At 51.5% G+C, this 14,779-nt stretch overlaps 1 protein-coding gene across 1 annotated transcript in view; it reads right to left on the bottom strand.

Annotated features, from left to right (window-relative positions):
- Positions 1 to 13,673, bottom strand: part of LOC135288619 (uncharacterized) — a 14,989-nt gene extending 1,316 nt beyond the window's left edge. Inside the window, exons 1-8 of the mRNA XM_064401989.1 lie at positions 13,061 to 13,673; positions 10,254 to 10,475; positions 7,557 to 7,616; positions 6,382 to 6,480; positions 5,797 to 5,995; positions 4,912 to 5,453; positions 2,753 to 2,900; positions 515 to 624 (exon numbers count right to left, since the gene is read on the bottom strand). Coding sequence (XP_064258059.1) covers positions 515 to 624; positions 2,753 to 2,900; positions 4,912 to 5,453; positions 5,797 to 5,995; positions 6,382 to 6,480; positions 7,557 to 7,616; positions 10,254 to 10,475; positions 13,061 to 13,112 — 1,432 coding nt within the window. The 5' untranslated portion in view covers positions 13,113 to 13,673. The remainder of the gene's footprint in view (positions 1 to 514; positions 625 to 2,752; positions 2,901 to 4,911; positions 5,454 to 5,796; positions 5,996 to 6,381; positions 6,481 to 7,556; positions 7,617 to 10,253; positions 10,476 to 13,060) is intronic.
- Between the last annotated feature and the right edge of the window lie 1,106 nt (positions 13,674 to 14,779).

Genomic DNA, 14,779 nt, shown 5'->3' with positions numbered 1-14,779 from the left:
ATAAACCCCATAAAAATCCCATAAAAATCCCATAAATAACCCCATAAATTACCCCAAAACCCCACAAATTACCCTCAAAATCCCATTAAAAATCCCATAAAAACCCCATAAAAACCCAAAATCCCCACAAATGACCCCAAACCTGTCCCGGGGGCCCAGGGCGGTTCCGTCCCTGCGGGCCCAGGTCCCATAAACCCCATAACTGACCCCAAAAAACTCCATAAAAATCCCATAAAAACCCCATAAATGTTCCCAAATACCCCATAAATAAACCCAAAATCCCATAAAAACCCCAAATCCCCACAAACGGCCCCAAACCTGTCCCGGGGGCCCAGGGCGCTGCCGTCCCTGCGGGTGCAGGTCCCATAAATCCCATAAATGACCCAATAAAATCCCCAAAAAACCCAAAAAATTCCCATAAAAACCCCATAAATGACCCCAAAAATCCCATAAAAAATCCCATAAAAATCCCAAAACCCCACAAAAACCAAAATCCCGAGGAATGACCCCAAACCTGCTCTCTGGGCCCAGGGCGGAGCCGTTCTGCGGGCCCAGGTCCCCCTCCTTGTCGCTGTCGCGGATCCCGAGCCAGGACGGGCCCCGGAGCTGGGCCTGCACCAGGAGCTGGGGACACCAGTACGGACCAGTATGGACCAGTACGGACCAGTATGGACCAGTATGGACCAGTATGGACCAGTACGGACCAGTATAAACCAGTACGGACCAGTATAAACCAGTACAGACCAGTATAAACCAGTACGGACCAGTATAAACCAGTACGGACCAGTATAAACCAGTACGGACCAGTATAAACCAGTACGGACCAGTATAAAACAGTACGGACCAGTATAAACCAGTATGGAACGGTATAAACCAATATGGACCAGTATAAACCAGTATGGACCAGTATAAACCAGTATGGAACGGTATAAACCAGTATGGAACGGTATAAACCAATATGGACCAGTATAAACCAGTATGGACCAGTATAAACCAGTACAGACCAGTATGGACCAGTATAAACCAGTACAGACCAGTATGGACCAGTACAGACCAGTATGGACCAGTATGGACCAGTACGGACCAGTACGGACCAGTATGGACCAGTACGGACCAGTATAGACCAGTACGGACCAGTATGGACCAGTACGGACCAGTACGGACCAGTATAAACCAGTATAAACCAGTATGGACCAGTATGGAGCAGTACAGACCAGTATGGACCAGTACGGACCAGTACGGACCAGTATGGACCAGTATGGACCAGTACGGACCAGTACAGACCAGTACGGACCAGTATGGACCAGTATGGACCAGTATGGGCCAGTATGGAACAGTACGGACCAGTACAGACCAGTGTGGACCAGTATAAACCAGTACGGACCAGTATAAACCAGTATGGACCAGTACGGACCAGTACGGACCAGTATGGACCAGTATGGACCAGTATGGGCCAGTACGGACCAGTACGGACCAGTACAGACCAGTATAAACCAGTACAGACCAGTATGGACCAGTACGGACCAGTACGGACCAGTACAGACCAGTACGGACCAGTATGGACCGGTATGGACCAGTACGGACCAGTACGGACCGGTATAAACCAGTACGGACCAGTACGGACCAGTATGGACCAGTATGGACCAGTTTAAACCAGTAGGGTTCCATGGGAAATGGGGAATTTTGGGTGATTTATGGGATTTTTGATATTTACAGGATTTATGGGATTTTAGGGGAATTGGAGATTTTTTTTTTTGAATTTATGGGATTTAGGGACGTTTATGGGATTTTTTGGGGTTTATAGGATTTACAGGATTTATGGGATTTTTGATATTTATTGGATTTATGGGGGTTTTAGGAGAATTGGGGATTTTTTGGGATTTATGGGATTTTGGGACATTTATGGGATTTTTGATATTTACAGGATTTATGGGATTTAGAGGAAATTTGGGATTTTTGGGGATTTATGGGATTTAGGAGGAATTTGAGGGGAATTTATGGGATTTTTTATATTTACAGGATGTATGGGATTTTAGGGGAATTGGGGATTTTTTTGGAATTTATGGGATTTAAGGACGTTTATGGGATTTTTGGGATTTCTAGGATTTACAGGATTTATGGGATTTTTGATATTTATAGGATTTCTGGGATTTAGGGGAAATTTGGGATTTTTGAGGATTTATGGGACTGTGGGGATTTCAGAATTTTTTGGGACATTTATGGGATTTTTTGGCATTTATGGGATTTTTGATATTTACAAGATTTCTGGGATTTAGGGGAAATTTGGGATTTTTGGGGATTGATGGGATTTAGGAGGAATTTGAGGGGAATTTATGGGATTTTTGATATTTATGGGATTTAGGGGAAATTTGGGATTTTGTGGGGATTCATGGGACTGTGGGGATTTCAGAAATCTTTGGGATTTTGGGGCATTTATGGGATTTTTGATATTTACAGGATTTAGGAAATTTTAGGGGAATTGGGAAATTTTTTTTTAATTTATGGGATTTAAGGACGTTTATGGGATTTTTTGGGATTTCTAGGATTTACAGCATTTACGGGATTTTTTATATTTATAGGATTTATGGGATTTAGGGGAAATTTGGGATTTTTGAGGATTTATGGGACTGTGGGGATTTCAGAATTTTTGGGATTTTGGGACATTTATGGGATTTTTGAAATTTACGGGATTTATGGGATTTTAGGGGAATTTGGGATATTTTTTTGGGATTTCTGGGATTTGGGGCCTCACCTTCTCCTCGGCGTCGTCGACCTCGAGCAGCTGCGAGCCCAAGGGCCCAGCAGAAAGTTCTGGAATTCTCCCAGGAAGCGGCGAAGTCGGAGAAGAAATAACAGGAATTGCGGAAAAAAAACCCAACCAGGGGAGCAGGGCAGGAAATCTGGGAAATCCCAAAGGTTTGGGGTCAGGAGGGGGAAATCCCAAAGGTTTGGGGTCAAAAGGGGGAAATCCCAAAGGTTTGGGGTCAGAAAGGGGGAAATCCCAAAGGTTTGGGGTCAAAAGGGGGAAATCCCAAAAGATTTGGGGGAAATCCCGAATGATTTGGGGTCAAAATGGGAAAATCCCAAAGGTTTGGGGTCAGGAAGGGGGAAATCCCAAAGGTTTGGGGAAAATCCCAAAGGTTTGGGGTCAAAATGGGGAAATCCCAAAGGTTTGGGGAAAATCCCAAAGGTTTGGGGTCAAAAGGGGGAAATCCCAAAAGATTTGGGGGAAATCCCAAAAGATTTGGGGAAAAATCCCACAGGTTTGGGGCCAGGAAGGGCAAAGTCCCAAAAGATTTGGGGAAAATCCCAAAAGATTTGGGGTCAAAATGGGAAATTGAGGAAAATTGGGGGAAAATTGGGAAAAAATTGCGGAAAATTGGGGGAAATTGGGGAAAAAATGGGGAAATTGGGAAAAATTGAGAAAAATTGGGGAAAATTGAGGAAAATTGGGAAAAATTGGGGGAAATTGGGAAAAATTGAGGAAAATTGGGGAAAATTGAGGAAAATTGGGGAAAATTGAAGAAAATTGGGGAAAATTGGGGAAATTGGAGAAAATAATTTGGGAAAAATTGGGTAAAAATTGGGGAAAATTGGAGAAAATCATTTGCAAAAAATGTGGTAAAAATTGAGGAAAATTAGGGAAAAATTGGGAAAAATTGGGGAACACTGGAGGACAATTGAGGAAAATTGGGGAAAATTGGGTAAAAAATTGGGGAAAGTTGGAGGAAATTGAGGAAATTGAGGAAAATTGGGGGAAATTGGAGAAAATAATTAGGGAAAATTGAGGAAAATTGGGGAAAATTGAAGAAAATTGGGGAAAAATTTAGGAAAATCGGGAAAAAATTGAGGAAAATTGGGCAAAATTGAAGAAAATTTGGAAAAATTGGGAAAAAATTGAGAAAAATTGGGGAAAATTGGGGGAAATTGGGAAAAATGAGGAAAATTGGGGGAAACTGAGTAAAATTGGGAAAAATTGAGGAAAATTGGGGGAAAATTGGGAAAAATTGGGAAAAAATTGATGAAAATTGGGGAAAACTGGGAAAAATTGGGGAAAGTTGGAGGAAATTGAGGAAAATTGGGAAAATTGGGGGAAATTGGAGAAAATAATTAGGGGAAAATGGAGGAAAATCGGGGAAAATTGAATAAAATTGGGGAAAAATTGGGGGAAATTGGGAAAAAATGAGAAAAATTGGGAAAAACTGAGGAAAATTAGGGAAAAATTGCGGAAAATTGGGGAAAATTAAAGAAAATTGGGGGAAATTGGGAAAAAATTGAGGAAATTGGGGGAAATTGGGGGAAATTGGAGAAAATAATTAGGGAAGAATTGGGTAAAAATTGAAGAAAATTGGGGGAAAATTGAAGAAAATTGGGGAAAATTAATTTGCAAAAAATTGGGTAAAAATTGAGGAAAATGGGAAAAAATCGGGAAAAATTAGGGAAAAATGAGGAAAATCAGGGGAAATTGGGAAAAATTGGGGAAAATTGGGGAAAATTTGGTAAAAATTGGAGGAAATAATTAGGGAAAAATTGGGTAAAATTTGAAGAAAATTGGGGAAAATAATTTGCAGAAAATTGAGGAAAATTGGGGGAAATTAGGGAAAATATTTGGGGAAAATTGGGGTAAAAATTGAGGAAAATTGGGCAAAATGGAAGAAAATTTGGGAAAATTGGGAAAAATTTGAGGAAAATTGGGGAAAATTGGGAAAAAATGGGGAAAAATTGGGAAAAATTGGGAAAAAATGAGGAAAATTGGGGAAAATTGAGGAAAATTGGGAAAAATTGGTGAAAATTGGGGGAAAACTTGGAGAAAAATGGGAAAATATTGGGGAAATCGGGGAAAAATTGGGGAAAATTGGCAGAAACTGGTGGAAAACTGGGGGAAATTTGGGAAATTTCCTGCCGACTCACAGGCGCGGGAGCAGAGGTCGCGCCGGGAGCCGTGCGCCAGCCAGCGGCTCCAGTTGCCGGTGCCCGGCCAGAGCACGACGCGCTCGTGGCGCTCGTGGCCCACGTTGAAGTGCAGCGCGGTGCCGGCCAGCGCCAGCAGCGCGCCGCGGCCGCAGCCCCAGCGCTGCAGCCGCTGCTGCTCCCGGCACGGCTGCAGCCGCACCAGCGCGCCCGCGGCCTCCGCCGCGGCCTCGGCGCAGCCGCCGCTGGCCGCGTGGCGCAGGAGGCCGCCCGGCAGCCACTGGAAGCGCTGCGACGGGGACGAGGGCGCGCAGCGCGCCAGCGAGAGCCACTTGCCCACGGCCACCACGCAGCCCGAGCGGTCCCAGTTGTAGAGCAGGAAGGACGTGGAGGCTGTGGGGACAAGGACATGGAAGGGGTTGGGGACATGGTGGTGGCCACCAGGAGCTGCCCAGTGGCCACCAAGAGCTGCCCAGTGGCCACCAAGAGCTGCCCAGTGGTCACCAGTTAGTGGCCAATGTAGAGAAGGAAGGAGCCAGACACTGCAGGGACAGGGGGACAATGAGAGGAGAGTGACACAGGAAGGGTTGGGGACATGGTGGTGGCCACCAGGATTTGACCAGGGGCCACCAGGAGCTGCCCAGTGACCAGCAAGGTTTGGCCATAAGGGCTCGGTGTAGAACAGGAAGAACTGGACACTGCAGGGACAGGGGGACAATGCGGTGACAAGGACACGGGAGGGGTTGGGGACATGGTGGTGGCCACCAGGAGCTGCCTGGTGGCCACCATGCAGCTCGAGTGGTTCCAGTTGTAGAGCAGGAAGGACGTGGACACTGTGGGGACAGAGGGACACGTGGTGGCCACTGGGAGATGTCTGGTGGCCACCAGGACTGCCCAGTGGCCACCATGCAGTGGCCAATGTAGAGCAGGAAGGAGGTGGACACTGTGGGGACAGGGGGACACGTGGTGGCCACTGGAAGGTGTCTGGTGGCCACCAGAATTTGACCAGGGGCCACCAGGAGCTGCCCAGTGGCCACCACACAGGGGGAGTGGTCCCAGTTGTAGAGCAGGAAGGACATGGAGGCTGTGGGGACAAGGACATGGAAGGGGTTGGGGACATGGTGGTGGCCACCAGGAGCTGCCCGGTGGCCACCAAGAGCTGCCCAGTGGCCACCAAGAGCTGCCCAGGGGCCACCAGGATTTGACCAGAGGCCACCAGGATTTGGTCACGGGCTCGGTGTAGAGAAGGAAGAACTGGACACTGCAGGGACAGGGGACAATGAGGAAGAGATTGGGGACATGGTGGTGGCCACCAAGACTTGGCCAGTGGCCACCAGAGCTGCCCAGTGGCCACCATGCAGTGGCCAATGTAGAGAAGGAAGGAGCCAGACACTGCAGGGACAGGGGGACAATGAGGGGACAGTGACACAGGAAGGGTTGGGGACATGGTGGTGGCCACCAGAATTTGACCAGGGGCCACCAGGAGTTGCCCAATGGCCACCAGGAGCTGCCCAGTGGCCACCACACAACCGGAGCGGTCCCAGTTGTAGAGCAGGAAGGACGTGGAGGCTGTGGGGACAGAGGGACACGTGGTGGCCACTGGGAGACGTCTGGTGGCCACCAAGAGCTGCCCAAGTGGTCACCATGCCCAGTGGCCAATGTAGAGCAGGAAGGAGGTGGACACTGTGGGGACAGGGGGACACGTGGTGGCCACTGGAAGGTGTCTGGTGGCCACCAGGCTTTGACCAGGGGCCACCAAGAGCTGCCCGGTGGCCACAGGGAGTTGGTCACGGGGCTCAGTGTAGAGAAGGAAGGAGCCGGACACTGCAGGGACAGGGACAGGTGACAGGGACAGGTGACAGGGACAGGTGACATGGGGACAGGTGACAATGGACAGGTGACAGGACAGGTGACACAGGGACAGGTGACAGAGACAGGTGACACGGGGACAGGTGACAATGGACAGGTGACAGGGACAGGTGACACGGGGACAGGTGACAGAGACAGGTGACACGGGGACAGGTGACAATGGACAGGTGACAGGACAGGTGACACAGGGACAGGTGACACAGGGACAGGTGACACAGGTGACAGGGACAGGTGACAGGGACAGGTGACAGGGACAGGTGACAGGGACAGGTGACACAGGTGACAGGGACAGGTGACAGGGACAGGTGACACAAGGACAGGTGACACGGGGACAGGTGACAGAGACAGGTGACACAGGGACAGGTGACACAGGGACAGGTGACAGGGACAGGTGACACAAGGACAGGTGACAGGGACAGGTGACACGGGGACAGGTGACAGGGACAGGTGACACAAGGACAGGTGACAGAGACAGGTGACACAGGGGACAGGTGACACAGGGACAGGTGACAGAGACAGGTGACACAGGGACAGGTGACACAGGGACAGGTGACAGGGACAGGTGACACAGGGACAGGTGACACAGGGACAGGTGACAAGGACAGGTGACAGGGACAGGTGATACAGGGACAGGTGACACAGGGACAGGTGACAATGGACAGGTGACAGGACAGGTGACACAGGGACAGGTGACAATGGACAGGTGACAGGACAGGTGACACAGGTGACACAGGGACAGGTGACAAGGACAGGTGACAGGGACAGGTGACACCAACCCGCCGCTGGTGGCGGCTTCTTCTCCTTCTCCTCTTCCAGGGCGGCCTCCAGGTCTGAGACTGAGGGACATTTTGGGGACACCGAGGGGACATTTTGGGGACATTGCCCAAACCCCAAAATGTCCCCCGAATTGCCCCCCAAAAACAGCCCCCAAATCCTCCCCAAAATCCCCCCAAAATTCTCCCAAAAATCTCCCCAAAATCCCCCCCAAATTCTCCCAAAAATCTCCCCAAAATGCCCCCAAATCCAACCCCAAGTTCCCCCAAAAATCCTCCCAAAAACAGCCCCAAAATCCCCAAAAATTCCCCCAAAATTTCCTCCCAAACAGCACCAAAATCTCTCCAAATGGCCCCAAAACGGCCCCAAATCACCCCCAAAATTCTCCCGAAAATCTCCCCAAAATGCCCCAAAATCCCCCCCAAGTTCCCCCAAAAATCCTCCCAAAAACAGCCCCAAAACCCCCCCAAAATCCCCCCATGTCCCCCCAAAAATTCTCCCCAAAACCCCAACAATTTTCCCCAAAATCCCCCAAAATTTTTCCCCCAAACGGCTCCAAAATCGTCCCAAAAATTCCCCCCAAAATCGTCCCAATATTCCCCCCAAAATTTCCCCATAATTCCCAAAAAATCCCTAAAAAATAAAAAAATGCCCCAAAAAAGCCCCAAAATTTCCCTACAAATAAAAAATCCCCCTAAAAATCCCCCCAAAAGCCCAAGTTCCCCTAAAATATCCCCAAAAAATCCAAAAAAATCCCCAAATTTTCCCCCAAAACCCCCCAAATCACCAAAAAAGTCCTAAAAAATCCCCCCCGAAAAAAATCCCCTAAAAATCCCTCAAAAAATCCCTAAATTTTCCCTAAAAATCCAAAAAAAGTTCAATAAAAATCCCAAAACTCCCTTCAAAAATCCCTCCAAAAATCTCCCCAAAATTTCCCTAAAAAATTCCGAAAATCACCAAAAAAGTCATAAAAAAACCCCCAAAATTAAAAAATAAATCCCCTAAAAATCCCAAAAAACCCTGAAAAAATCTCAAATTTTTCCCTGAAAAAGTCCTAAAAAAACCCAAAAAATTCCCCAAAAATCCCAAAAAATACCCAAATTTTCCCTAAAATTCCCCCAAAAATTCCAATAAATCCCCTGAAAATCCACAAAATTTCCCCCCAAAATCCCCAAAAATCCTTTAAAAATCCCCAAATTTTCCTAATAAATCCCAAAAAATCCCCAAATTTTCCAAAAAAAATCCCCACATTTTCTCCAAAAGATCCCCAAAAATTCCCAAAAAATCCCCTAAAAAATCCCCAAAAATCACCAAAAAGATCCAGAAAAAATCCCCAAAAATCCCAAAAAATCCCCAAAAATCCCACAAAAATCTCCTAAAAATCCCCAAAATTTCCCTAAAAACCCCCAAATTTTCCCTAAAAAATCCCAAAAAAATCCCCAAATTTTCCCAAAAAAATCCCAGAAAATCCCAAAAAATCCCGAAAAATCCCCAAATTTTCCCAAAAAAATCCCCGATTTTTCCCTAATGAATCCCAAAAAAATCCCCCAAAAATCCCTAAAAAATCCCAAAAAATCCCCAAAAAATCCCTTAAAAATCCCCAAATTTTCCCAAAAAATCCCCAAATTTTCCCTAAAAAATCCAAAAAATCCCTAAAAAATCCCCAAATTTTCCCAAAAAATCCCCAAATTTTCCCAAAAAAATCCAAAAAATCCCCAAATTTTCCCTAAAAAATCCCAAAAAAATCCCCAAATTTTCCCAAAAAAATCCCAAAAAATCCCCAAATTTTCCCTAAAAAAATCCCCAAATTTTCCCCAAAAAATCCCCAAATTTTTCCCTAATAAATCCCAAAAAATCCAAAAAAAATCCCAAAAAAAATCCCAAAAAAATCCCAAAAAAATCCCCAAAAATCCCTAAAAAATCCCCAAATTTTCCCAAAAAAATCCCCAAAAAATCCCAAAAAATCCTAAAAAATCCCCAAATTTTCCCCAAAAAATCCCTGATTTTTCCCTAATAAATCCCAAAAAATCCCCCAAAAATCCCAAAAAATCCCTAAAAAATCCCCCAAATTTTCCCCAAATTTTCCCTAAAAAATCCCCAAATTTTCCCAAAAAAATCCATGATTTTTCCCTAATAAATCCCAAAAAAATCCAAAAAAATACCCAAAAAATCCCCAAAAATCCCTAAAAAATCCCCAAATTTTCCCCAAATTTTCCCTAAAAAATCCCCAAATTTTCCCAAAAAAATCCATGATTTTTCCCTAATAAATCCCAAAAAAATCCCAAAAAAATACCCAAAAAATCCCCAAAAATCCCTAAAAAATCCCCAAATTTTCCCAAAAAATCCCAAAAAAATCCCTTAAAAAATCCCCAAAAAATCCCCAAAAAATCCCCAAATTTTCCCCAAAAAATCTCAAAAAATCCCAAAAAATCCCTAAAAAATCCCCAAATTTATTTTCCCCAAAAAATCCCCGATTTTTCCCTAATAAATCCCAAAAAAATCCCAAAAAATCCCAAAAAAATCCCAAAAAAAATCCCCAAATTTTCCCAAAAAATCCCAAAAAATCCCTAAAAAAAATCCCCAAAGTTTCCCCAAAAAATCCCCAAAAAATCCCTAAAAAATCCCCAAAAATCCCCAAAAAATCCCCCAAAATCCCCAAATTTCCCCAAAAATCCCAACCCCCCCCGTGCCGCACTCACTGCGCCGCGCCCCGAGCGTCCCCAGCAGCAGCAGCAGCGTCACCGCCAGGGCCACCAGGGCCACCAGGGCCACCAGGGCCACCAGGGCCACCCTCGGTGCCACCCGCGGGGTCACCCCGGGGGTCCCCGGGGCGGGGGAGGGGCGCGCCTTGGGGGGCCCCGCGGGGGGGGAGGGGTCCAGGGGCTCGTAGGGGTCCTCGTCGGGGGCGGGGTGGGGACAGCCTGCGGGGACACGGGGGACACGCGGGGTGGCACCTGGGGACAGCGCCCCGAGGGGTTGGGGACAGCGCTGGGGACACCTGGAGGGGTTGGGGACACCTGGAGGGGTTGGGGACACCTGGAGGGGTTGGGGACATCCTTGGGGACACCTGGAGGGGTTGGGGACAGGAATGGTGGCACCTGGAGGGGTTGGGGACACCTGGAGGGGTTGGGGACAGGGCTGGGGACACCTGGAGGGGTTGGGGACAGGGCTGGGGACACCTGGAGGGGTTGGGGACAGGGCTGGGGACACCTGGAGGGGTTGGGGACACCTGGAGGGGTTGGGGACAGGGATGGGGACACCTGGAGGGGTTGGGGACATCCTTGGGGACATCAGGAGGGGTTGGGGACAGGGCTGGGGGCAGCGCTGGTGGCACTTGAGGACATCTGGAGGGGTTTGAGAGAGTGCTGGTGGCACTTGGGGACAGGTTTGGGGACACATGGAGGGGTTGGGGACAGGGCTGGTGGCACTTCAGGACATCTAAAGAGGTTGGGGACAGGGCTGGGGGCACCCGGAGGGGTTGGGGACAGGTTTGGGGACACATGGAGGGGTTGGGGACAGCGCTGGTGGCACTTGAGGACATCCCTGGGGACATCTGGAGGGGTTGGGGACATCCTTGGGGACACCTGGGGACATCTGAAGAGGTTGGGGACAGGGCTGGGGACTTCTAAAGGGGTTGGGGACAGCGCTGGTGGCACCTGGAGGGGTTGGGGACATCCTTGGGGACACCTGGAGGGGTTGGGGACAGGGTGGGGACATCTAAACGGGGTTGGGGACAGGTTTGGGGACATCTGGAGGGGTTTGGGGACAGTTCTGATGGCACTTGGGGACATCTAAAGGGGTTGGGGACAGGGCTGGTGGCACTTGGGGACATCTGGAAGGGTTGGGGACCGGTTTGGGGTCATCTAAAGAGGTTGGGGCAGCGCTGGTGGCACTTGGGGACATCCTTGGGGACACCTGGAAGGGTTGGGGACAGGGCTGGGGACACCTGGGGACATTGAAATAGGTTGGGGACAGGGCTGGGGGCATCGGGAGGGGTTGGGGACAGGTTTGGGGACAGCACTGGTGGCACTTGGGGACACCTGGAGGGGTTGGGGACAGGTTTGGGGACATCTAAAGGGGTTGGGGACAGCTGGAGACATCTGGAAGGGTTGGGGACAGCTCTGGTGGCACTTGAGGACATCCCTGGGGACATCTGGAGGGGTTGGGGACGTCCTTGGGGACATCTAAAGAGGTTGGGGACAGCGCTGGTGGCACTTGGGGACACCCTCAGGGGTTGGGGACAGCTGCCAGGTGCCACCACCCGCTCTGGGGACACTTCTTGGTCACCCGGGACATGGAGGTGACACCAGGGACGGGGAGGTGACACCAGGGACGGGGAGGTGACAGTGAGGTGACATTGAAGATTGGACAGGGAGGTGACACTGGGGACAATGAAGTGACATTGGGGACATGGAGGTGACACCGAGGACATGGAGGTGACACCGAGGACGTGGAGGTGACACCAGAGACATTGAAGTGACATTGGGGACATGGAGGTGACACCGAGGACAGGGAGGTGACACTGGGGACAGGGAGGTGACACTGAGGTGACACCAGGGACAGGGAGGGGACAATGAAGGGCAGGACAGGAGGTGACATCGAGGACAGGGAGGTGACACTGGGGTGACATCAAGGACATTGAGATGACACTGGGGACAGGACAAGGGAGGTGACACCAAAGACAGGGAGGTGACACTGAGGATGGGGAGGTGACACTGAGGTGACACCAAGGACATTGAGGTGACACTGGGGACAGGACAGGGGAGGTGACACCAAAGACAGGGAGGTGACACCGAGGACATTGAGTTGACACCAGGGACAGGGAGGTGACATCGAGGCCATTTAGGTGACATCGAAGACAGGGAGGTGACACTGAGGTGACACTAGGACAGGTAGGTGACATCAAGGACAGGGAGGTGACATTGAGGGGAGGTGACACTGGGGACAGGGAGGTGACACCAAGGACAGGACAGGGGAGGTGACACTGAGGTGACACTGGGGACATTTAGGTGACATCGAAGACAGGGAGGTGACACTGAGGTGACATCAAGGACAGGGAGGTGACACTGGGGACAGGGAGGTGGCATTGAAGACAGGGAGGTGACATTGGGGACAGAGAGGTGACACTGAGGTGACACAGGTGACAGGGAGGTGACACTGGGGACAGGGAGGTGACACTGAGGATGGGGAGGTGACACTGAGGTGACACCAAGGACAGGGAGGTGACATTGAAGACAGGGAGGTGACACTGAGGTGACACTGGGGACAGGGAGGTGACAGTGAAGGACAGGACAGGGAGGTGACATTGAGGACAGGGAGGTGACACTGAGGTGACACCAAGGACATTGAGGTGACACTGGGGACAGGACAGGGGAGGTGACACCAAAGACAGGGAGGTGACACTGAGGATGGGGAGGTGACACTGAGGTGACACCAAGGACAGGGAGGTGACATTGAAGACAGGGAGGTGACACTGGGGTGGCACAGGTGACATCGGTGGCCGTACCTTCCCCGGCTGCCCAGGCCGTGTCCAGCGCCGTCTCCACGTTCCCGTACATTGTCCCCAACTGTGTCCCCAATGTCCCCAAGAGTGTCCCCAGTGTCCCCAACAATGTCCCCAATGTCCCCAATGTCCCCAGCCGTGTCCCCAATTGTGTCCCCAGGCCTGTCCCCGCTGATAACGCCCGCAGGGGACAAGGGGGGGACAGGAAGTGGCCCCGGTGTCCCCTCCCCCCGTCCCAGCGGAGGTGGCACCAGGGCACTGTCCCCAACCCGGGGGTGGCAGTGCCACTGTCACCACGGTGTCCCCAAGGCCGGGGTGTCCCCAGGGTGATCTCCAGGGTGTCATTGTCACCAGGGTGTCCCCAAGGGTATCACTGTCACCGTGCTGTCCCCAGGGCGGTGTCCCCAAGCCCAGGGTGGCACTGTCACCACGGTGTCCCTGTCCCCAAGGCTGGGATGTCCCCAGGGTGATCTCCAGGGTGCCACTGTCACTGTGGTGTCCCCAAGGGCGTCATTGTCACCACGGTGTCCTCATGGCTGGGGTGGCACTGTCATCAGAGTGTCCCCAAGGGTGGTCAGGGTGTCCCCAAGCCCAGGGTGTCCCCAAGGCTGTCACTGTCACCCGGAGATGTCCCCAAGGCTGTCACTGTCCCCAGGGTGTCCCCAGGGCGGTGTCCCCCAAGCCCAGGGTGGCACTGTCACCACGGTGTCCCAAACCCAGGATGTCCCCAAGGTGATCTCCAGGGTGTCTTTGTCCCCAGGGTGGTGTCCCCAAGCCCAGGGTGGCACTGTCCCCAGCGTGTCCCCAAACCCAGGATGTCCCCACGGTGTCCCCAAGGCTGTCACTGTCCCCAGGGTGCTGTCCCCAAGCCCAGGGTGGCACTGTCCCCAGGGTGTCCCTGTCCCCAAGGCTGGGATGTCCCCAAGCCCAGGGTGTCATTGTCACCACGGTGTCCCCAAGGCTGTCACTGTCCCCAGGGTGTCCCCAGGGCAGTGTCCCCAAGCCCAGGGTGGCACTGTCACCAGCGTGTCCCTGTCCCCAAGGCTGGGATGTCCCCAAGGTGGCCACCAGGGTCTCTTTGTCACCACGGTGTCCCCACGGCCAGGGTGGCCCCAGGGTGTCATTGTCCCCAAGGTGTCCCCAAGGGTGTCTTTGTCACGAGGATGTCCCCAAAGCTGGGGTGGCACTGTCACCACGGCGTCCCCAGGGGGGTCTCCAGGGTGTCCCTGCCACCTGAGTGTCCCCAAGGGTGTCACTGTCCCCAGGGTGTCCCCAAGGCCAGGGTGGCACTGTCACCAGGGTTTCCCTGTCCCCAGTGTCCTCATGGCTGGGGTGGCACTGCCACCAGAATGTCCCCAAGCCCAGAGTGTCCCTGTCCCCGGGGTGTCCCCAAGGCCCTGTCCCTTGTCCCCCCGGTGTCCCCAGGGAGGTGGCACTGTCCCTGTCCCTGTCCCTGTCCCCTCTGTCCCTGTCCCTGTCCCTGTCCCCGTCCCCGTCCCTGTCCCTGTCCCTGTCCCTGTCCCTGTCCCCGTCCCTGTCCCTGTCCCCGTCCCCGTCCCTGTCCCTGTCCCTGTCCCTGTCCCTGTCCCCGTCCCTGTCCCCCCCCGGATGTCCCCGAGGCCCCACAGGAAGAGCCGGGCGCTATCGGCCCCGCCAGCCCCGGCCACCTCCTGTCCCCTGTCACCAAGTGTCACCAAGTGTCACCAAGTGTCCCCAAATGTC

Source organism: Passer domesticus, chromosome 34 (genome assembly GCF_036417665.1).
Source record: "Passer domesticus isolate bPasDom1 chromosome 34, bPasDom1.hap1, whole genome shotgun sequence".
Taxonomy (NCBI): Eukaryota; Metazoa; Chordata; class Aves; order Passeriformes; family Passeridae; genus Passer; species Passer domesticus.
The sequence above is the reverse complement of the archived record's forward strand: the minus strand, read 5'-3'. Positions and strand labels throughout refer to the sequence as shown.